Genomic DNA, 24,021 nt, shown 5'->3' on the forward strand with positions numbered 1-24,021 from the left:
AAGAAAGTAAGGCTCAAAGAAATGAAGCAGCTTTTACCCAAAGTAGCTAGGGAGTGGCAGAACTGTCTGACTTCAAAGCTATTGCTTTTCCCACCCTGCCGCTGACCAGCTGCAGGCTAGTCTGATAAATACTCTGGGTCTCACTTCCTGCCTCTCTAAAGTGAGGATAATATCTTCCTTTCAAGGTCTAGTAAGGATTAATTGAGCCAATGGGAGGCAGTGTGATATAGTGAAAAGACTCAGACTTGTGAGCTAGACAGATGGGGTCCCAAATCCTGGCTCTGCCATTTGTTAGCTTAGCAGGTGGTTTAGCTGCTGGGAGCTTAATTCTCTTTGAGAAATGCGAACTGTAGGACTGTTAGGAGGCCTCAGTGGGATAACGGGAGGAAAGTGCCAGGAATAGTGCCTGGTGCTTGGTGACTGCTCAACCGTGGTAGTTGGTAAAGCATTTGGAATTCACTATAAGATGTTATTTTACGTATTTATCAGGCTTTGATTTGTCCTGAGAATTAGTTTTTTAAACTTTTAATTGAAGTGTAATGTACTTAGAGTATACAAATCATTAATATACAATATCCCAATGAATTAATGTAGCCAGTTACTAGGGCCCCAGAAGCCTTCCTCTTGCCCCTTTCCAGTTGCCCTTGTCCTCTCCCCCAAAGAAAACCATTATCCTGCGTTCTGACACCATAGATTAGGCTTGTTGCCCGATACTGAACATTTTATAAAATGAGATTATATAGTGAATACTCTTTCAGATCTGGCTTCTTTACTCAACATTTTATTCATAATATTCACCTACCTGTGTTATATATAGTTGTAATCTGTTCATTTTCATTGCTGTTGACTATTTTATTGTGTGAATATACATTAGTTATTCTTACTGCTTGTGAGTATTTGGGCTGTTTTAAGTGTTTGGCTATCATACATGTCTCTTGGTAAACAAGCATGCATTTTATTGGGTATATACCTAGAAGGGAAATTATTGGGTCATAGGATATTGTATGTTCAGTTTTAAAAGATCCTGTCAAACAGTTTTTCAGTGTTTGTCCTAAATTCCACTCCTCTCAGCACTATTCTGTGATTATTACAGTTACTCCACAAACATGCGCACCTGTGTTTTTTCTTTTTTTCAATTGCAGGTTATATTCAGTACTATTCTGTAATAGTTTCAAATGTATAGCATAGTGGTTAGATAATCATATACTTTATAAAGTTGTCCCCTGTATCTCAAGTACCCACCTGGCCCCATACACAGTTACTACAATATTATTGACTATATTCCTTATGCTGTAATTTACAGCTCTGTGATTATTCTGTAACTGTCAATTTGTACTTCTTAATCCCTTCACCTTTAAAAAAAAAGTCACTTGGGTGATTTTGAATTGCTTTTCCTTGAAAAAGGCAACATTGAACATGTTCTCTTTTATGTTTATAATCTTGTTCAAGTGTCTACTCAAGTTTTTTTTTCTTTTTTGTATTTCTCTGTTGAGTTGTCTTTTTCTTGATTTGTAGAACGCTTTAATATGTTCTGGATATTAGTCCTCTATTGGATACATGTTTGTTCTTCCACTTTTTGACCTTCCTTTTTATTTTCTTAATGATACCTTTCAATGAGTAGAAATTTTATTTTACTATAGCTCAATTTCTTCATTTTTGGGTGTCCTTTTTGCATCCTGTTGATGAAATTGTTCCCTATTCCATGGTCAAGCTTTTTTGGTTTTGCCTCTGTGAGGTAGTTTTGCTGTACATTCTGTAAAGTATTATTTTGGCCACTAAGTTTTATCTTCATCATCCTCTAAGGTGCAGAACTCTCTGTTGCTTTCAAGGTTCAGCAGAGTTTGGAGAAGATTTCTAAACTGGAGCAGGAAAAAGAACATTGGATGTTGGAAGCACAATTAGCCAAAATCAAGCTGGAGAAAGAAAACCAGCGAATTGCAGATAAGCTGAAGAGTACAAGCAGTGGGCAGGCGGTTGGGCAGGCCCAGGAAAATGCCTCCGTGGTGAATGCTTCGGGCCAGGAAGAAGCCTCAGCTAAGGCCATGCTGGAGCCAGTTCACAGCACCAGTCTGGTGAGTGCCGCCTTTTTTTAATGTTAATTGGCAAGGATCTATTAGTTAGGTTAACTAACTATATAAACATGTCAGTTTGTAATAGGAATAATCCGTGTGCTTTAGAAAAAGCAAGCTGGTAAGCAGATTCCTCATTCAAAAAGCATCTCCATTAAATTCCCTTTGATTTTACCTGAGACGTTCCCATGGTGAGGGCTGTGTTCCTGGAAAAGATATAGCAAGGCAAATTTAAGATGATTCTGTTTTTCCACAGAAACATTTATAAAATGGAATTATATTTCTGACCAAAGGCTAAATGCCTAGGTCTTTATAGAAATGACCACAAACACAATTTTAACCAATTATATGGTATATTTCTAGACACTGTAAAGCTTTATGACATACATTTAATACAAAGATCCATCACATTAATTTTATTTTGTAAGGCAGCAGACTGGCAGGTTGCCTTGCAACTTTATATTTAATTGCAGTGATTTAGAAAGTGAAGAAACATCTCTTTTGGAGGTATAGAATTCAAAGTTACTTTGAGAGAAGTTTTCTGATTATACTATTCTGCCTAATGTAAAAACACATTAGAAAATCTAGTAAAAGGGAAATCAGGAAGGGGGAAAAATCCCTTCATAATCAGAAAGGTCTCATTAAGTGTATTTTTACAAGCATTTCTTAAGGAACTTGAGGAGAGCCATAGTTCTTCTTGAAGTCCTTGTCCTAAGGTGCGTGACTTTATTTCATAGCTCACTGATGCTGTGGAAGAACAAGTCATGGTCCTTCTCACATTTACCTTGCACCTGATTCGGAGTACACCTAATAGTAAAATATGCAAACCGAATTATTTTCAAAATGTATACTGACCTCATTGCTTCTTAACAATATCAGAAACTCAAATTATTGGTAATTTTCCTAGGTCTGATCATGGTATTGTGATTGTTTAGGAGAATAAATTAATTTTGGGGAGCTAAATGCCAAAGTACAGTCATACCTCCGTACTCGTTGGCTTCAGAACTCGTCAAACCCTGTACTCGTCGCATTTGATGAGAAAAATGTTTTGGACTTCTGGCCAAGATGGAGGCGTAGATGGACACACTGTGCCTCCTTGCACGACAACAAATTTAAAAACAAAAAACCACCAGAATTGACAGAAAATCAAACTGTATGGAAGTCCAACAACCAAGGAGTTAAAGAAGAAACATTCACCCAGACCAGTAAGTGGGGCGGAGACAGGCAGCTGGACAGAGAGGACTCGAGGCAAGGTGGCAGCTGGTGGACCTGGGCAGGTAACAGATTATGGACTGGGTGGTCCCACATTTGTGTGCAGATAAACCAGGAGGACCAACTGGGGAGCAAGATAAACCACAAAACTCAGAGTTCCAGCTCAGGGAAATAAAGCCTCAAACCTTTGATTGAAAACACCCGTGGGGGTTGAGGCAGCAGCAGGAGAAACTCCCAGCCTCACAAGAGAGTTCATTGGAGAGACCCACAGGGGCCTAGAATGTACACAAACCCACCCACTCGGGAATCAGCACCAGAAGGGCCTAATTTGATTGTGGGTAGTGGGGGGAAGTGACTGGAAACCGGCAGAGAGCTGATCAAGCAGAATTGTTCCTTCTTGTCCCCCCCCCACACACACACACACACACTGCAGCCACAATGCAGCCACATGGGTTACCCTGCCCTGGTGAACCCTAAGGGTCTGCCCCTTACTATGTACCACCGAGAAAAAAAAAATGGCCCAAATGAAAGAACAGATCAAAGCTCCCGAAAAAATACAACTAAGCCACGAAGAGATAGCCAACCTATCAGATGCACAGTTCAAAACACTGGTAATCTGGATGCTCACAGAATTGGTTGAATATGGTCACAAATTAGATGAAAAAATGAAGGCTATGCTAAGTGAAATAAAGGAAAATGTACAGGGAACCAACAGTGATGGGAAGGAAACCGGGACTCAAATCAACAATTTGGAGCAAAAGGAAGAAATACCATTCAACCAGAACACAATGAAGAAACAATAATTCAAAAAAATGAGGAGAGGCTTAGGAACCTCCAGGACATCTTGAAACATTCCAACATCCGAATTATAAGGGTGCCAGAAGGAGAAGAGGAAGAACAAAAAATTGAAAACTTATTTGAACAAATAATGAGGGAGAACTTCCCCAAGCTGGCAAAGGAAATAGACTTCCGGGAAGTCCAGGAAGCTCAGAGAGTCCCAAAGAAGCTGGACCCAAGGAAGAACACACCAAGGCACATCATAATTACATTAGCCAAGATTAAAGATAAGGGGAGAATCTTCAGCAAGAGAAAAGGAGACAGTTACCTACAAAGGAGTTCCCAGAAGGCTATCAGCTGATATCTCAAAAGAAACCCTGCAGGCAAGAAGGGGCTGGCAAGAAGTATTCCAAGTCATGAAAGGCAAGGACTTATATCCAAGGTTGCTCTATCCAGCAAAGCTTTCATTTAGAATGGAAGGGCAGATAAAGTGCTTCCCAGATAAAGTCAAGTTAAAGGAGTTTATCATCACCCAGTCCTTATTATATGAAATATTAAAGGGACTTATCTAAGAAAAAGAAGATAAAATATATGAACAGTAAAATGAAAGCAAACAGTTATTAACAACCACACCTAAAACAAAAACAAAAGCAAACTAATCAAACAACTAGAACAGGAAAAGAATCACAGAAATGAAGATCACATGGAGGGTTATCAGCAGGGGAGTGGGAGGGGGAGAGAGAGGGGAAAAGGTGCAGAGAATAAGTAGCATAAATGGTAGGTAGAAAATAGGGGGGAGGTTAAGAATAGTATAGGTAATGTAGATGCCAAAGAACTTATATGTATGACCCATGGACATGAACTAAAGGAGGGGAATGTGGGTGGGAGGGTGTGTGCAGGACGGAGGGGAATAAAGGGGGGAAAATGGGACAACTGTAATAGCAAAATCAATAAAATATATCTTAAAAAAAAGAAAAAAATGTTTTGGCACTCAGTGCTAGCTCAGGACTCGAGACACTTGCTAGAACTTGTTCGTATGAGTCACGACGCTGCCCCTCAAAAGGAAATGTTCCAGCTCTTGTCGCTTGCTCGGGACTTGTCATGATTTCGGGATGAATTAACACCGAGTACTGAGGTACCACTCTTCTTAGGGTTAGGTATCATAGTGTCTATATAGCTTACTTTCAGAGTGGTCAGAATAAATACATACATACAGATAAATAAAGCAAATGTAAAATGTTCATTGAGTATAGGTGGTGGCTATACAGATGTTTTTTATACTTTTTCCCCTAGCTTTATGTATATTTGAAATTGTTTATCATAAAATATAAGGGAGAGAAAAAGAAAAGTTTTAGAAAAACCAACGACATAATGAAACTTCTCAGCTTTTGGCCCTGCATGGATGCCATGCTCACAGAAGAATCCCGTAGTGGGCCCTGTAGGGAGTGCTGTGGGATCACAGAGAGGTCTCTGGAGGCTCAGGGAGCACATCACAGAGGTACCATGAGTGTGCTGCACAAGTGAGCAGGAGTCCAAGGCAGGAGAAGAGTACTTGAGGCCAAGAAGGTGCTCACCATAGAACTCTCTTGCCCTCTGCCTGTGGCAGATTCCTGCCTAAAATGACCTGGAGACAATAGAAATAAAAAGAGATGGTGTTTTCTGTCTTCCTTGGTGTTGCTGCTTTTCAGTCTTTCTTTTTATTCCCTCTCATTTAAGGTGCAGTTGAGATTGCCTCACTTACCACATTTTCCATGAGCCCCGAGTTTGGGCATCGTCTTTGATGGTCAGGATTAGAGACCCAAGATAGGGTTGGCCACCTTTCATTTTTCATGTGATTGAATCCATTCCTTTCCCTTAGTTGCCCTCAGTGGAATAAGAGCTTGGCTAGACATCTGTACGGAGGAGCTATGTGCTGTCCCACATTCTCAAGTCCTAACTTGGGAGTGAGGGGGTGAGAGTGGGGAGGCAGAATGGATACCAAAGTAGTCATATTTGAATATATAAAATTAAACAATCGGTCACTGTAAACAGTTTTTAACTGAAAGGGAAAGACTAATTGCTACTCCTGCTTCAGTGAGTAGGAAATGATGGCTCTTCTTTTTTTTAAAAAAGTCTTATAAAAGACTGTTTATAGCTAGGTGGGCATAACATTCTTTAGTACACGTTCAGTTGATCTGTTCACTGTTCAGAGTAATACTCTTGAGCATATTATTTAGAACCTGTGAAAACTTTATTTGGTATCATCCCTGATGAACAGAATACATTGAAACTGAGGTTCCAATAGCCTTTTTAAGTTGTTGTACCTAAGCACATGAACTATGGTCTGAGTAATCCTAACCTTCTGTTTTCCACACCTCGATCTACAAAAGCAAGCTTTCAAACCTGGCAGCAGTTTAAGGTGTCTGAAATTACATTTTCATTGACTCATATCTGAAGTGAATATTTATTGATGTCATAATAGCATTGCATCAAAAATGTATTTGTCTCCTTTTGAATTTTCAGCCAGTGGGGGGGTTTTGTTTGTTTTTTTTTTTCCTGTTTGGAATGTTCTGTTATGATGGTCATTATCATGGCTACTGCTTTGGAAAAAGGCACAGAAACGAGGAGGGGAGTCAAAAGCTATTCTTCTCTCTTCACAATTTGTTGGTTTCAGCGATGAAAATGACTAACGGCATTTTGGTAGAGGAAATAGTGATGATCATTACTCATTACAGCCTCATGGGAGAAAGAGCAAATGCAGTTACCTCTCCGCAGGTACTGCTTCGTTGCAGTAAAACACAATCCCAGGGTGATCTAGCATTCCAGCCCCGGTGCTCTTTAAATGTGGGAACTGAGAAGAGAAAATATGTGCTTAAACTGTTGTGTTTGAAATGTAAACAGTCTATTCTAAAGACTTTTTTTCCTTACCTTCCAGATTGGGGTTTTAACCAGGACATCTGACAGTGAGGTAATGTGTGCTTGGCATCGTGTTGTTTGCTAGTAAATATCTGGCTACGTGATTGTTGACAAAGCCTTACAAATGCCAGCTTTGTCTAATTGTGTTTTCTGACCATTCTAGCAAATATGGAGCCATTGTTTTCTTCCTCCATCAGTGGGTCCATGTTGCTTTTCTCCCTGGTTCTCTTTTAACTGTCGCAACAAATTATGGCCTGTTTTATAAATGCCTCATTGAATGACTTGAGCTGGCAGTTTGACAAGGTGTGGCTCCAGCCGGCCATCAGCTCGCTGGCCTGCTGGGTGAGGCTGAGAGCTGTTAGCCCTCCCAGTGGGCAGGCTGGGAAAGCAGGGCTTTTCAGGGGCTTATGAACAGTGTGCTTGCTAGTTGTTTCCAGCCCTTGAGTGAGTGAACCCAGGTCAGATTTGGCTTGTCACATAGGGTTGCACATTTGTTTTGAAATATTATGAAATGTGACTTGATAAATAACCATTAAAAGGACATTGAAGTCATTTAACTGACCACTCAATATAGTGAGCTGGTAAATATAGTTCAACATGGTTGACAAATTCTTTGATTTCCTTATTGGCCTTATACTTTAGGTAATCTTGAACTTCCGCATATATTTTTTAACTAAATTCAATAGTGTGCCATTGCTAGAGTAACTAGAAGTAACTACTAGTCTGAGACAAGGGTCATAATTTTATTATAGCAATAGTTTAATTGATTAGTATTTTTAAGAGCATTAAAGCTGTCTTAAGATGATGTTGGAGAAAAATGTTCAGATTTTAGGGGTTCCAGTACATGCTCCCTTTTTCTTGCTCTCTTCCAGTTAGAGAAGGACATAGGAGTCATACAGAAATTTTGAAAGTCAGGTTTATGGCTAATAAAAGCTTATGGAGGGACATGGCCCCGGGGCTTCCCAGCACCTCATTTCTGCTCTGTTCTCGAAGCCACAACTTTATTCTGAGATAGGCAGATGTTGAAAATCAAGAAATGTAGAATAATCATTTCCCTGCCCCGTCTGAAGTTTCTTTGAGGGGTAGGAAAACTGACTCCCCAACAAATTTCAAATGAATGTGTACAAACATTGTGTCTTTTTTTCCTAACGTGAGTTCCTTTTTATTTTTCTAGAACTGCTTCATCTCACTGGCATTCATTTATTTAGTTCTGTGTGTTCTGTCTAGGTTCCAGATGTCGAATCTCGTGAAGACTTGATTAAAAGTCACTACATGGCAAGGATAGTGGAGCTGACATCTCAGCTGCAGCTGGCTGACAGTAAGTCGGTGCATTTTTACGCTGAGGTGAGTGGAGAGTGATTAGATCTGGTGACTTTTTCCCAGCCCCTTCAGTTATTGGCCACTGTCCTGGTCTCCTGCTGTTCCCTAGAAGAGCGAAGTCAGTGTCAGTATACCAACCAAAAATTTTCATTTCAATAAATATAGCACTGATTTGTCATTTCTAAGTTGATGAAAAACAGTTGAGTGGCTGTTCTTATGGTCGTGTATGTTCTGGAACACTATTACTACAGATCACTTCTAGAGAGCTATGCACAGGTAACATTCATAGGCCAAGAAATTTTCATAGAGGGAAATTAGAAAACAAAATATGCCTTTTTCCTTTTTAAAAAAAATACTTTTCAGTTTCTAAGTGACATTTTGTTGAAATGAGTTACTGTAAGTGATGAAAATATAACCTTTTTGTCCTGGCTGGTATGGCCCAGTGGATTGAGCGCTGGCCTGTGAACTGAAGGGTTGTGGGTTTGATTCCCTATCAGGGCGCATGCCTGGGTCACAGGCTGGGTCCCTGGTTGGGCACGTGTGAGAGGCAACTGATCAATGTTTCTCTTGCACATTAATGTTTTTCTCCCTCTCTTCTTCCCTTCCCCTCTCTCTGAAAATAAATAAATACAATCTTAAAAAAAAAAACCCGCCTTTTTCAACCACTAAAAGATTTAAAAAATCTTACTTTTTGTTACATTTTCTTCTTTCCTCATTAAATAATTCATTTTCTTGAGAACTGGAAAAAGCACTGTGCAAGGTAATCGATAAGATTATATCCCATTGATTAGATAGGAAGAAAATGAAGAAAGTGCAGTATCAAAGAGTAAAACAAATAAGGTAGAACATCTAAGAATCCCTGTAGGTCTCTGCTTTGAAACTTACATTAAAAGGTCAGCTGCAGATGTCAGACAGAATTATAATGCTGTTAATTGTTAAAGAATTTTTTTTTAAAAGACAACACCCTTTATTGGGACCTTACTTTGTGATTTTGTCCAATAACTGCAGAGATGGAGAGAGAATAGGAGGCCAGTTGCTGTAGTGGAGAGGTACTTTGCTTTTTTTTTCTTGCCAAAGTAAATGATGTGCCTAGCTCAGTGTTGCTCATAAGCAACCACTACATACCTGTTTGATGAGTGGATCAATAGTGACAGCTTGAAGGGCCCTAGGAGATAGGGAGGACAGCAGACTGGACGACTTACAACAAACCTGCTGGAGTGCTTAGCATCTAAGCCACGTGGTGCAGTACAAAATCATGTCCTTATTTGGATCCCTAACCGCCTTCTGAGTTGGTGTTCCAACTTGATGTTATCTTCACAAGGACCTGAGCCTTGTAAAACTCTCTCCCTCTTTTTCAGGTTTAGTGCTGAGGACATAGATGTTTGGTTAATAGAAGGCAGTTGATTTGGTTGGCTGAGCTTTCCTGAAATGAGTGGGGATGTTGGAGGCTGTTTCATCTGCTTATCTTAGTAAATGGCTGTGGCAGAAATGTGATACAAGAATTATCAAATTGTCCCAGTTTTTCCCTCATCTGTAAACAGGAAGTGGCAACCCCCTGTATGACTTACTGGAATAATTAGTCTGAGCATCTGATGTTGACAGAGCATTCAAATGTGTCTCAACAGATTCTCCTTGTCAGTCTCCGGGCCTCATCAGAAAGTTTAGTGATTCTTTCAATGGCACACCCTCTTTAGACAAGATTTTTGGGATAGATTTTTTTCTTTTTTCTTCTATCTCTGGACAGCCTAGGTTTGGTAAAACCCCCAAAGAAAGCAGCTGAGGTATTTACAATCCTGCCCTCACTTTTTTGATTCCATGTAGATAGAACATAATCTGTAGAGTAGGACTGTAAAGCTTTTATTGTCCCTTTAATGTGTTCTTTAATAAAGGACTTAAAACACAAGAAAAGGGGTAAGGGCTCCGTAGCTCAGGGGTTAGAGCACTGGTCTTGGAAAACACAAGAAAAGTATCTTAGGACCCGTATTGCCTAGTCAGATGCCATTGACAGTGTTTGAAATAACCACTTCCTTTTTGTACAGTGTGAGTATAAATGAATCCTGGGTAAATGTAAAAACTTTTTATGTTTTTTGTAACCACTGATCATTGGGCCAGAGCTAGGGGAAAAAAACCCAAAACATTGCTGAGCTTGGGTTAGTAGACATTTTGTTTCCTTATTAAAATAATCAAAGTGGGACCTGATCTTCCTTACGTGTCCTCTGGTGTCTGGTACAAGGCCTGTAGGTGTTCTGCAGATACTGTGAAGGGGGGAGGGCTTTGGTTTGGGGCACTGTTTTCTAATAATCTTCCCTGAAGTAAATTTGCTTTTGGGAAGTGCCCCCCTGTGATAATGGAATGCTTTCTGATTTAACAGTGCCGAGCACTCTCTAAAAGACTAGCCTTGGCTGAAAAGTCCAAAGAGACGCTGGCAGAAGAAATGAAAGTAGCCAGTCAGAATATCAGCAGACTTCAGGTGAGTTCATAAGTACCTAAGCCATTTTCAGTTTTTTTTTCATTCAAAGTTCTTGGGCAGCAAAGTCAGCATTTGCTTTCTAAAGTAGAGCCATTTGATGATAGACTGGCTTGATGCAGGGTTGCTACAAACCTTCTTCTATGTGTAAAAATACAAAATATCTGTAAAACGTAATAAGATGAGATATACTTCTAAAAAATAAAAATGAAGTCTATTTTGTCTAGAAAAAATAAAATAAAGTAGTGGTATTTGACCTCTAGACACACATCTTTCTAACCACTTTATTTCTAACTCTTTATATTTATTGGTTTATAAGATTTTATCTATTTATTTTTAGAGAGAAAGGAAGAGAGGGAGAGAGAGGAGGAGAGAAATGTGGATATGAGAGAGAAACATCAACTGGTTGCCTCTCTCATGCACGCAGCTGGGGACCTGGCCTGTAACCCAGGCACGTGCCCTGCCAGGGAATCAAACCGGAGACCCTGTGGTTTTCAGGTGGAGCTCAATCCACTGAGCCACACCAGCCAGGGCTCTAACTCATTTTAATGTAACATCTTTCTTATGTAAGACAAAAAGTGGTTATATCATTTGTTTCTCTGACTTGATTTTAATTTTAAATAGTTTTGTAGTTAGCATTTCTTTTTTTGTAAGTAAAATTATTTTTATTTTTATAAATGAAAAGATAAGTCATTATACAAGCAACACTTTTAGCAGAATGCCAGCTGTCATTATCCACTTTAAATGAATTATGAAATGTATGCAGTAGTTAAAGCAAATAGTTACATCTCTTTATACCTACCCTTCATGCACCTTCTTTGTATTTCTCAAAGTTTGCAACACTATTTCAAAGAATATGATGAATATTTTAATCACAAAGTGTCACGTTGGCTGAGTCAACAGAATATTGGCTTATGTCAGAGTTTCCAATTATGGGTTAAAATACCAGTAATTACTTCATTTTCTCTTTTTACTTCATTTACAGTAGCACTGAGCTTCTGTAAAATGTTTTCATCTCAAATATGGTAGTATGATCCACAATGAAGTCAACGCAAAAGCATTTTTTAAATAATACCTATTTACCCACAGTGCGTTCATTTCCTCCTCCCTGTTATTCCCTGTCCCATTACTTTTACTCTGTTCCTTGTCTTCACTGTTTCATAAAACTGACCTAAGCTGCAAGGTAGGGCTGCAAAATATTTCTCCTTACTCACGGCTTTGTTTTAAAGCCTCGTTTCCAGAAAGCTCTCCTTAAATATAAACATGACAGGCAAAGAAAAACACATTAGCACAGCAACACCCACTTCCTCCTAGTTTCAGATTAGTGTATGAGATTAGCTGCTGGCACCGGATTAATGGAAGGGGTTGAGGAGAGTTTAGGGATGGAAAAGAAGGAAAGGTGTTTCTTCCAAGGAAGGTCCTGCCTGGAGGGCGGTGGGTCATCCAGGTGTGGCATGGTACCTGAGGTGGACTTCCCCACCTCCCCAAAGGCTTGGGAAAACCTGAGGGGATTTGGAAAGATCAAGTAGCTCTTGTTTTTTTGTGTGACAATTTTATACCTGGCATAGAAGGAAATGCTTATGTTTTTCTAAAGACATTCAGAACTTTTTGAAGGCTCAGAAAAACTTTTTCCTCATGTCTTTTAACTTTGTTCTCTTGTTAAGCCTTTGACTTAACCTTCATGCTAGTTGATCACATAGGTCATTTAGATAAGTTACTTTTCCAATTAAAAAAAAATAAATTTCAAAAGCTTTAGAGTGGTATGACTAGTGGGGTTTTGACTTTTCCCCCCGCTTTTTTCTTCTTTTCCTTTGCCATTTAGGATGAACTGACAACTACCAAGAGAAGTTACGAGGATCAGTTAAGTATGATGAGTGACCACTTGTGCAGCATGAATGAGACATTGTCTAAACAGAGAGAGGAGATCGACACGCTAAAGATGTCCAGTAAGGTAAAGAGGAGGGGTGTAGTCTCCCTACAATACAATATTTAATGTATTTAATATAAGACATTTCATTGCTGTGCATTTCAGGAGCAAAAGGTTAAGAGATTTAAAGCGTTTAGAAATCATTTTATGTATATAATTCATCCTATTATCCAGAAGTAAAATTAAGTTTCCTTGGCTGAGTTATAAGTTGGGAGGAGGTGTGACCTCTAAGGCCCTAATGCTGTGTCCTTTGTTTTTTAGCATTTCTGCTACGTTGTGCAAGTTTGGGGGATTCTTAGGTTTATCATGAGGCTTGCTCTTTTTCATATGAATCTAAATGGTGCTGTTGAAGAGTAACCCTCTTTAGCAAATGTATTCTCAGATATATCCATATAACCTAAGAGTGTCTTGTCCTTTTAATTCCAAAATGTTGTTTTGATTTCATTTCACATAAAGCCTCCAGGCTGCAGGCAGTAGATATTGGCATTATTTTTATGTTGAAGTGCATATCCACGTGTCATGAAAAGTAGGCTTCAGGAGGCCCGGGACTTCGTTTCGTGCATCATCTCAGGTGCCCAGCACATGTTGGTAACTCAGACAATGCTGTACCACCACCAGCTTGGATTTACTGCCTCCAGCCTGTGCTGTTTGAAATCCACTGCTGCCCCTTATTGATTTAGCAGGCACTGCTTACTGAGCTCCTGCTATGTGCTGGCACTGGGAAGGAAATAGAGATAAACAAACCATAGCTTTATTTATCATCTGCCAGTGGTGGTGCAGAGCAGCATTCTGTTTAATTGGTGTCTCCTTGGAAAGTATATCATGTTAATGTATTGGAATCTGCATTATACAGTTTTGTTTCTCGGCGTAGTTTCATGATATTGGTTGGCCTCTGGCTACTTCGAGAGTGTCTGTGATGCTTTTCTGGGACATCTTGTGATGATTGTAACCAGCCAATGTGGTTTTGATTATGGTTTTCCAGTTACTTGTGCTTCAGGAAACTTGAGCTTGGAGGTAGGGGGTGGGGGTTGGTACTCTTAAAGAATGCCTCCTTTAACCCTTTTGGCTTCTTGATATTCTAGCAGGGCAATAGTTAGCTGATGTAGAAAGAACATACATTAGTCCGAGCAGCATGAGAAGGCCTATTTTAGCACCTAACATATGAAAGAAAGTAGCAGGAAAACTTCAGACTGCAGAGCTGCAGAATGCATTTGGTTCTGAGTGGAAAAGGGTCAGTGTTGAGTACAGCAGAGGTCATTGTAGCTACTTTAGGAGTTAGAGAATTTTCAGGCCCTCGCGGAACTTTTTAATCTAGTCCTTAAAATACCTGTCATTAATGAAGCACCGAGTTAGAGATCCCTCTTCACTCTGTACTCTATATTGTTAACCTTTCTTTGATTATGCTATAATCGCTATTGCTTTTTTCCCTTCCCTGTCCATTAATAATTCAGATTGCCAAAGCATTATCTTATGGCTGAGTTGACATTATCTCCACTGGATACCAAGTAAACATCCTGAAACAATTTGCTTGCTAGTATCTTGCTCTTAATGTTTGTATTCTGCAAGCTTTCCCCACTTATGTGAAAAGAATGTATTTGTATCTAATAGTTAAGTATAGGAATCTAGTTAGAATGTTTTTCTAAAAAGTGAACTTCTCCAGAAAGAGAAAAAGTTATGCAAAATTGGAAAGTCCAGATGTCCATATGTGAGGGAATTGGGCATAAGTTAAGACATCGTCCCCTCCAGTTTGTTTTCAACTAGTGTCAGAGCTCTCTTTTGACAATAACCATTGCCATTTGGGCGTTATTTGGCACATATGCAAAGTTAGTATCAATTATTAAGACCTTTCAAAGGTACTTATTTAAATAGCAAAGAAACATGTTTAGGCTAAAATTTCTTTCTTTATTGCCTGTCCTCAGCTCCCAGGGGTATAAGGACCCATGCATTTAGAGACAAGAAGAGTTAAAAGTAACAAACTGCTCTGTGATGACTGAGTAAAAGCAATGCAAGGTTATGAGCTTTTCTCCTCTTGGAAGTTGAAGTCCAAAGTGGAATATGGCTTCAGAGAACCTGGTCTATAAACCATGTGAAATGTTTTTCTTTAAGTTTGTGTTCTTATTGTTGATATTTTTCTTTGCACAGGGAAATTCTAAAAAGAACAAGAGTCGATAGTTTACACATAGCTGGTTGGTGACTTCTTTCCAGAGCTGCTGCTGCTGCAGGGAGCTGCAGGGCCAAGACTCCACGACCAGTGCTGGCCGCCTTCAGAAGCTGCAGTGTCGCTGGACCTAGTAAACTAGTCAGTGTTGTAAATGACCTTGAAACATTCAAAATATATTTGTAACCAGTAAGGCAAATACAGAATTTGGTGTTGACAGTAAAATGGAAAACTATACACATACCATGGATATTGTAGGTTTCCTTACATTGTTTTTACTGTGCACTTTTTAAAATTAGGTTTTAATTTCAGTATGTAAGAACAAAAATATTTTGTATATTTTCAAACTCAATTATATGGTGATTGATTTGGTATCTATGGAATAGATATGTTTCTGGATAAAATGCTTACATTGTCAAACTCGTTACTTCTTGCTATAATTAAAAGCAGTTTCCAGATTCTTTTTGAAGATTTTTTCCCTTCCCTCTCTCTTTCTCTCTAACCCTCTCTCCCTCTCTCCCTCTCCTCCTCTCCCTCTCTCTCCTCCTCCCTTTCTCTCTCCCCTTCTCTCTCGCTCTCCCTCTCTCTCTCTCTCTCTCTCTCTCTCTCTCTCTCTCTCTCTCTGGGAGTGAGTGGGCCTTGCAAACTTCAGATCTTGTGGGTTTATTATCATTGTCTTCAGCCCTTCAGGACCTTCTCTGTGTTGCAATAATAGCTTAAGGAAATTGATGTCAATAAATCCATATTTATATCAAACCTTCAGTCTCTCTATGAAAATTTGATAAAGGGAACTGAAACCTATTAGAGTAGGTTTTACAAAATTTACCAAATCCCAATTGATTTAGATGTAATCTTTTTAATCCCACAAATTGGGATAATTGTTTGGTTAATCCTTTAGTAAGGCTTTGAGTTTTGCCTTGAGAGGTACTTGTAACCATACTTCAGGCTAGGACCCTGAGGCCTTTGGGGCTCCACTTGGTTTATTTTATAAACATTGTGTCATTTCAGTGTATACTTCAGGGGAATCTCTCCCAGGACCCCCATTCCCTGACTCTAAATATAGTGATTGCTCCTTTCTTCTCAGTTACTTTCACAGGCCCATTTCGCTCGTGCATACCCAAGTCCCCAGATTAGTTGAGATGTTGCCTCCCTACCTCCCAATCTCTCTGTCTGCAGTTCCATCTCCCTTGAGCCTCTTCTCTAGGTGGTTGCTAATTACCCTCCAAAATGCTTTATTACGGTTGGCCCCAGAGCTCACCACTGGCTTCTTTCTGTGCTCAGCATATAAGCCAACCCCTTGGCCTCTGCCTCACATCTTCCGCTGCCTGTCGTAGAGGCTGGTTGTTATGCCAGGTCTTCACAGTGATGAAGTGTTTGGATCCTGCTTTGGGGATCTGTGGTGAGTCAGCTCAGTCCCATTCTTCCTAGCCCTTCAAGTCCTTAGCCCCTTTGCCCTTTTTGTGTTCTGTGACTTGCCCGTTTGCAGTTCTCTATCAACTGAACCAGCTGTTTTCACTGCAGCTGTGCCCAGGCCCCCGGGCACCGTAAGGGAAACATCCAATAACCTCGCTGATTAGCCCCGTTGTAAATTTAGGGTTTCCAGCCCTGCCAGGCCTTCAGTGTTTCCTGACAATCCTTTTGGCATTTTTAGTCCATTCCTGGTCCTCCTCTGGAGGGTTTGGGACAAAGAAGGGATGTCTTCTGACTTAGGTTTTAGTGGAATCGTTGGCTGCTGTGATAGACTGTCGGGGAGCAGTGGTGGAAGCAGAGTCCCGTTTGGACGCTGTCACAAGAATAGGAGGCTATTGAGAGAAGATGGTGGCCTGGACCGTGCTGGTGGCAGTGGAAATTAGGTGAAGTCTGTTTGTATTTCTTTTGAAAAAACAGTTGATCGGATTTGCTGACAGATTTATGTAAAATTATAGCTTCTTCCCTCTATATTTCTATTGTCACCTGCTTTATTTTACTGCTTAAGTCTTATAATCTAATGGACAATATGTTTTGCCTGTTTATCATATTTACTTCCTGTTTCAACATCTAGAAGATGTAACTCCATGAAGGCAGGAGTTTTGGTTGGGTTTTTTACTGCTGTATTCCCTGTACCTAGAACATAGCCTGGCATACAGTGAATGTTGAATGAATGTCGATTGGATGGGATGTGGTGTGTGAGAGAGAGGAGTCAAAAATGCAGCCAGAGATTTTGGCGGGAACAAACCTGACTGAGAGACAAGAGTGAGGGAGAAGCAACTAGCTACCTAGTTGTAACTTAAGCCGAATACCTGGGAATCATCTTTGAGTCCTCGTTGCCTGCTGGGCACCGTCTGGCAGTGCTGTGTGCGTGTGAGGCACGTGCAGCCAGCCTTCCCTCCCGTTCTCTTCATTTTGCTCCGTGCGTCCAGTGCACTTTCCCTCTACCTGTATGAAAACGCTCAGACCTCCAGGTCAGGAAAAGGCTTACCTCTCCTGCACGACGGGCCTCTGTTTCTCTCAGACACACTGTGAATCTTGGGATTGTTTCCCTCTCTGCTTTGGTGGCTGAGATTTGTGTCTCCCTCCAGCTGAGAGCTGCCAGAGCTCCCAGACCAGCCACCCCTATTATCCTGCATGGCGTCTGGCCCCATAGACTCACAGGCAGGATTTATGGACTGGTTGGCCCTTCAGTGCCCCTTGGGAGTTTTCCTAAGTCTGTAGGACAGGGCAGGGCGGTAAAGGGTGCAGTTGTTTTCCTGGAAAAATTGCCCCTTTTTAACTTACTTGGTAAGATCGTTGCTCTCTTGGCAGAATCCCTTCCCGAGGCATATAACCACCATCATAATGAGTTACCATATGTCAGGCATGGGAAAACCTTGATGTATTTTATTTAATTTAAACCTCCAATAACTGTTTCTCGTGGTGCTATTAAAATCCCCATTTTACAGACAGAAAACTAGGCTTCGAGAGGCTGTACACGTTGTCCATAGTCACACAGCTAGTACGTGTTGGACCAGGACTCAACCGGGTTGGTCTGATTCCAGAGCCTGGTCTACTTACTGGAGTACACCGGTGGCAAACACCAGGCCTGCGGCCCTCCGCCTTGTTTTATCCGGCCCGGCACCTTGTTTCTACTTGGCGGCAGTGCTGAGCTCCTTACCCCTAGTTAAGGAGTAGTGACATTTATGCAGTCCCAAAATTACATTCGGCCCTTTGAAGGCAACCTTGAGGCTGATGTGGCCCCCGACCCCTGCTGTAGTACATATGAGCCTTTCAGTTGGAGTATTCAGTTTTGTTTCTATAGGCCGTATATATAATATTTGGAGGATGAAATACATTTAATTTCTCAGTAACTCCAGTACTTCATTCAACTCTCTTGTTCCATGTCTTTATTAAGTACCCTGACCTCTTCTTTCAGTCAGCTTCTAGTTAGCTTCTTGGGCTAGTAATGGCCTGGCACAGTGGTACAGTGTTAGCCTTTGACATGTTTTATTCCCTTCCCCAATGCTTCATTTTTATTTACATATTAACTGTTATACAAACCTTCCGAATTACCGAACTCTGAATTTAATGTATTTATGCCATAATACTGCCCCTTCCTTACAGTCCTCTTTCTGTACAAACCTTATTGTTACTTCCCTTTTCTTTAAAGGACTCTTCTAACATACATAAAAGTAGAGAGATGAATGCAAACCCTTATCTCGCTACTGCTTGTTATGAACATTTGTCAATCTTGTTTTATCTTGTTTCCACACTTCTTTTTTTCCTGGAGTATTTTAAGGCAGTTCCCAGATATTGGCCGATTTTGCCTGTAAATACTTCAGTCATGCATATCTTTGTTAAGAACGGTGAGCGCTGACTTCTAACTCTGCCTTACCCGTTTCATCATTCATTCAACAAGTACGTATTGAGTGCCTGCTGTGTGCTCAGTCCTGAGAAGACCGTGATGAGCAAAATGCACGCTGGCTGCCTTTGAGAGCGTTTAGCCTGCTAGCGAGACAACCAAGTGGTCCCGTGAGTGCATGCTCACACACTGTCATGTGTTGTCCGTCCTGCCCGGGACTGTCTCAGAGCAGCAAGTGAGAGAGAAGACATAAAGGCTATAATTTTTAAAAAGTAAATGCCTATATTTCAAGCTTTCTAAAGTATTTATTACAAAGAAAAATAAAACAAGGCAAAGAAACCAACAAAAATAGTTCCCTGACCTCCACCTCCCTCCCCCCATTTCATGCTCCCCAGAGAGAATGCTTGCACTCACTGTTTTATCTCCCTAGTTCCAAATAGCATGTTACTTGTGTTTTCCTATTGGGCACCATCAGTTAACTTCACACTTGAAAGATTTGCCTGTGTTTTGACTATGTCCCCCTCTATACCACTCATAAATACATACACACTTTCCCTTTTCCTGTCTTTAAACTAGTTACATCAGGGTTTTGATTAGGTCATTACTCAGTATATACTTTATTATTCAAGAGCTATTCATAGCTGAGTCATATAATGTGCTATGGTTTCTTTCCCTTTCCTGTACAACTGTTTGTTTTTCCTTGGTGTTAATAGTCGTCTTTTAAAAAAATTTACTTATGTTTTCTCTGTTACTTTGTTTCTAAATTCTCTCACAGGTGTATAGCTCTCCTCTTAGTGTGGTCAGATTCAACTGAGTGTTCAGCCAACCTCATCTTCTTCAAGAAGTCTCTCCTAGAGCCCTTTGACCTGCTCCAGGCTGCTTTGGTTGCTCTGGGCCATCAGTACTGCTTCTGTCCTGGAACCCCCTTCCTTATCACTCTGGGTGTCAGGTGTCTCCCACTCTTAAAATAACCCTCTCACACTCCATGAGCCCTTCTAGTGACTGTGCTGTCCCTCTACTTGCCATACGGCCCACCTCTCAAAGACTTGTCTGTTCTGTCTGATCCTCTGTGGCATGAGAAGGAAAAACGAGAGATCATTCTCAGTCTAGGCACAGAGTAGGCACAGTTGTTTCAAGTCCACGTAGGAGTGAAGGGGGAAAAAAACTAAAAAGAAAAAGGACTTTTAAGTAATCATACCCCATTTCCTGGAGAAGATGGAATTTTCAGAACTTATTGAAATGGCATTTCCTAGTTTTTCTTTTTTTATATACTACAGGCTCGATAAAAGTTTGGGAATGAGGAAAAGTATCAAGAGCACACATCTCTCTTTGTAGAGATTCAACTATTAACATTTTTGTTCCTGCTTTTTTCATGCATATATAAAATACTTGTTTATAATCAAAATTGAGATTTATAAGATACTCCAAATGAGGGGAAAAAGTTCTGTAATAGGATGGGGGTAATGGTTAGCTGGCTGCACAACTCCAGGGGGCACTGTTCCATTATGTTATACAACAGCACTGGGTGACCCTCCAGGCACAGCCTGCAAAGCTGTGATAAATAGCATGTGCCTTGTGGTAGCATTATTAAACACTTCCGCCACCCCCACCCCCCATTATCTTGTTACAAGGAACACCGCTCACTTTTCAAGGCTGATAAAATTGGATTTTTCATTGCTTTTGGTAAGAAACTAACTCTATCAAGTACCACTAACATGCTTTTTTAACAACATGACCACTTTCCTAATTTATTATCCATTAAAACAACAAAACTCAGCTGCACTATTTCCAAACAAAAATGTTAGATAAAGTAAGTAAAATGAAGAACAAATTAGCTAAGAAAGTGACCGAGAAGTTGGAGCAAAAGGCTCTTTTAAAATGACCATGAATTAAAGCCTTCTTTATCATTAAAATCCTCAGAGAGAAAACTGTGCAGTTAAATAGTTTTGTTTTTTGAAGCATTAACCCTGGAAGTTGCTCCCAGCTCTTGAAAGCCTTCAAACTGTATAACATTAGCACATAAAGATAACAACTTGGTTGATGATGGCTAAGAAAGCATCTGGCAGAGCCACACTGACAAGGACTAGTTTGTTCTGTGACAGAAGAAGAAACTTCTGTTCTTGGCTAAGGACCATGTCCTCAGACACCATGGTGATAAATGGAAAGCTTGTCAGTAAGCCGTTGCCCATGCCTTAAATTTTTAAGCAGTTTAGTAATTAGCTCCAAATTAGGAAATTAACTGGCAGTCAGAGCTTTAGAGCAGGAGAACCCATTATAGCTCTTCCAAATCGTTGAAAGCAGTGGTTATGGAGCATTAGAATAACTGTTTTCATAAGGAGAGGATTACAAGAATTGACTCCTAGGTGAAAACACGGTGGAGGGTATTTTCTGCTTTGCTGATGTAGGGCCCTCAAAAGGCAACTTCCCCACTTAGAACCTTTGCATTTGTTTTTTCAGGAGTTTCAATGATCTCTGAACTCAACCCCACTGCTCCCTAAACACCAGAGGAATAGCTAAGTGGTGACACCACAAAGGTCCAAAATAGAATCAACACAGTTCAGTTAATTAGCAAAGAACAAACTATCAGTCACATCTTGCTCAGATGGTAAAGAATGTTCCGCTCTTAAGCTTTCCCGTATTTTAGGTCACTTCTGCTGTTGTGTTATACTGTCAGCACATCTCATGTAGTCATTTCCATGTACACCATCTCCCTAAGCAACTTCAGATGTTGTGAGGCAGGAACCATGCCTTAGACTTACTCCTCCACAGCGCCTAGCAGAATGTCTTGTACATAGTAGGTCTTCAATAAATACTAATTGGCTACATTTTAGGGAGCAGGCCAAGGGACCGGCCAATAGCAATGGTCAGTGTAGCTCAAGCCACACCTAAGAGTGTCCCATTTCTAGGACAAAGGATAGCAAATCGTGGGCCATTCTAAATTAGGTGATCATCCCCTTAAATATCATTGGTTTCAGTTGGCATGCTCAGTGAAGATACGGGCTTTTTATTTACGTCTGGAAATTTCTATCCAAAGAGTATTCAGGTTTCCTTGTGGTAAAGGTTGTTCAAAACCAGTGTGCGCTTCAGACATTAGGCCAGAATGTTTCATGCACCTAAAATGATGATTTTTTTTTTCCTGTTTCATTTTTACTTTTGTAAAAACCATCCATACACTGTAATCTTTTTTTTTAATATGGCTTTCCAAAAGCTTTCACTCTCTTGAATGAATGTTGCAATATAGATAGAGACTTAATTGTTGTAAAGTTTTTAGAGAGGAATGTTGTTAAACAAGCCTTTAGGGCCAAGCTTGTCTTATCTCTAAAGTACTCACTTTTCCGAACCACATCCCCTTTCAAAGTGCGCATTTCTCCTTTCCAAGTACTAACCAGGCCCAACCCTGCTTAGCTTCCCAGATCAGATGAGATCGGGCACGTTCAGGATGGGATGGCCGTAGACCAAAATGGGCATTTCTACAAACTGGTTTGAATTTCTATTAATTGATCCCAACAGCTTCAGCTGCTTTCAGTTTTGAGGCATTCCACATTGATCTGCTGGGCCATATCTAAAGACACTGTGGGGGGGGCCCCTTGTTAACAGTGTGGAAGTTCTAGTTCATTTCTAAATTGGAGGAAAAGGCTGCTGGGAAAGGGACCTGTTTATAGAAAGGAGAATGCTATCATCTGAAGGTCTCCTTAGTGTAGAGCAAGGAAAAGAGCAGGGACTGTAGTAAAATAAGGTCATGGCTGATGACGAATGACTGTGATGGCTTAGCTAACTGAGGCCAGGCTGAGCAGCTTACCAGCAGATTTTGTTACAAAGGAACAGTGCCAAGAAAGGGTCCTTTGGAAATATGTGATGGAGTTACAAGAAATAAATCTGCATTCATGAAAATAACAGCCTTTGGGGCGATGCTGAGTCATGCAGAAGGGGTGGTGGTGGTGGGGTGCTTCCCTTGTGAAAGGTAAGTGGTTTTCGACTAATTATATGGTCTTTAGAAAATCTATGGGCCTATTTGCTTTGCAGTAGTGTCAAGGTTTCCAAAAGATTTATTAACTAGGTGGGCTACCTACTAATCAAGGCAATACTGCTCTTACAAAGATGATAAAATTAAAAAGGTGCCCTCGTACTCTATTTAAATGCAATGAAAATTGCTATTTGTCAAGTGTATTGTTTCCTATATGAGTCAGTCCTTTCTCCTGTTGTTACCTGTGGCATTTTCTGAGATGGGTTGGCCTCCCCAGGAAGCCCACTGGCTGGATACAGGATATAGGAGATTGAATTTGGAGCTTCAACCAGAAGGCCTGGGGTCAAGGCACCTCTTTTTCTTCCTTCCCCTGCCTTATTCCTTCTTGATTTGCACCTCTCTCAGCTCCTTACAAGAAGCCTGACTTGCCAACCCCCCTTCCCTCTAGTACCTGTCTGGTTCCATAGAAGAGTCTCTGAAAAGTTACCAGTCAGTTGACTTTTGTTTTCTAGTCTCCCTCCTGCCCTTCCTCAGCCGATGACCATCCCCAGGAAGGTAGCTGGAGGAAGTGAGGAAGAGGCAGACCCCATACCTTTTACTGTTTGTTTAGGGGACCTTAGGGGTAAACACAATTATTAATTTTATCTGAGAATAGAAGTATTCTATATACTGTGTTTTGCCATGTATAATGCACACTTTTGCCCAATTTCTGAGGGAAAAATAAGGATGCACATTATACATGGGTAGTACTAATTCCAAGTATCTAAATATAAATTAAAAATTGAATTAAAAAATTAAAACGGAAGATTTTTTTCCTGAAAGTTTGGGCCAAAAACGGTGCGTATTACACAGGGGAGCACATTATACATGGCAAAATACGGTAGGCTCTGGCCGTGCGACTTCAGGGACTCCCGTGTCCTTTCAGAATGTTTCCTTCCTCACAGCCCTCAGCTCAGGGTCTTCACTCTGGGTGGAGGTTGAATAGGGTACTGAGTTTCTTTTCTGTTTCTCAAAGGGACTCTAAAGCCAAAAATAGGACTACACCTGAAAGAGCATTTAAAAGAATCACACCGTTAAGCAAACACAAGGAAGTATTCATTCAGAATTCCCTCATTCTCTTTCTACCACCGGGACACAGCAGGTCAACGTCAGATGTTCACGGGGAGCCTCCTAACCCCTCTTGGGGCCGAAGCCCTCCCTTCCCAGACTGTTAACACCAGTGTTGCCCAGTCACCATTTTGACGCCACAAGGACTTACTGGTGCCTGCTGTATACCAGGCTCTGGGAATGCAAAAATGAGTAGCACACCACTCGGGTCAAATATTCCCTTGCTTAAACACTTTCATGGATTTCCTTTTTTCTGCTTCATGTCGTCACACATTCCCATCCAAACGTTTCCCACCTCTCCTAAGGCTTCC

The 24,021-nt window shown here is 40.6% G+C and overlaps 1 protein-coding gene across 1 annotated transcript in view; it reads left to right on the plus strand.

The window, feature by feature from the left end:
* Positions 1–15,283, plus strand: part of PPP1R21 (protein phosphatase 1 regulatory subunit 21) — a 61,066-nt gene extending 45,783 nt beyond the window's left edge. Inside the window, exons 17-22 of the mRNA XM_024552830.4 lie at positions 1,830–2,072; positions 6,973–7,005; positions 8,181–8,297; positions 10,645–10,743; positions 12,563–12,691; positions 14,810–15,283. Of these exons, the coding sequence (XP_024408598.2) occupies positions 1,830–2,072; positions 6,973–7,005; positions 8,181–8,297; positions 10,645–10,743; positions 12,563–12,691; positions 14,810–14,839 (651 nt within the window). The 3' untranslated portion in view covers positions 14,840–15,283. The remainder of the gene's footprint in view (positions 1–1,829; positions 2,073–6,972; positions 7,006–8,180; positions 8,298–10,644; positions 10,744–12,562; positions 12,692–14,809) is intronic.
* Positions 15,284–24,021: the final 8,738 nt, after the last annotated feature.

The sequence above is a fragment of the Desmodus rotundus genome, chromosome 5 (assembly GCF_022682495.2).
Source record: "Desmodus rotundus isolate HL8 chromosome 5, HLdesRot8A.1, whole genome shotgun sequence".
In the NCBI taxonomy this organism is placed as follows: domain Eukaryota; kingdom Metazoa; phylum Chordata; class Mammalia; order Chiroptera; family Phyllostomidae; genus Desmodus; species Desmodus rotundus.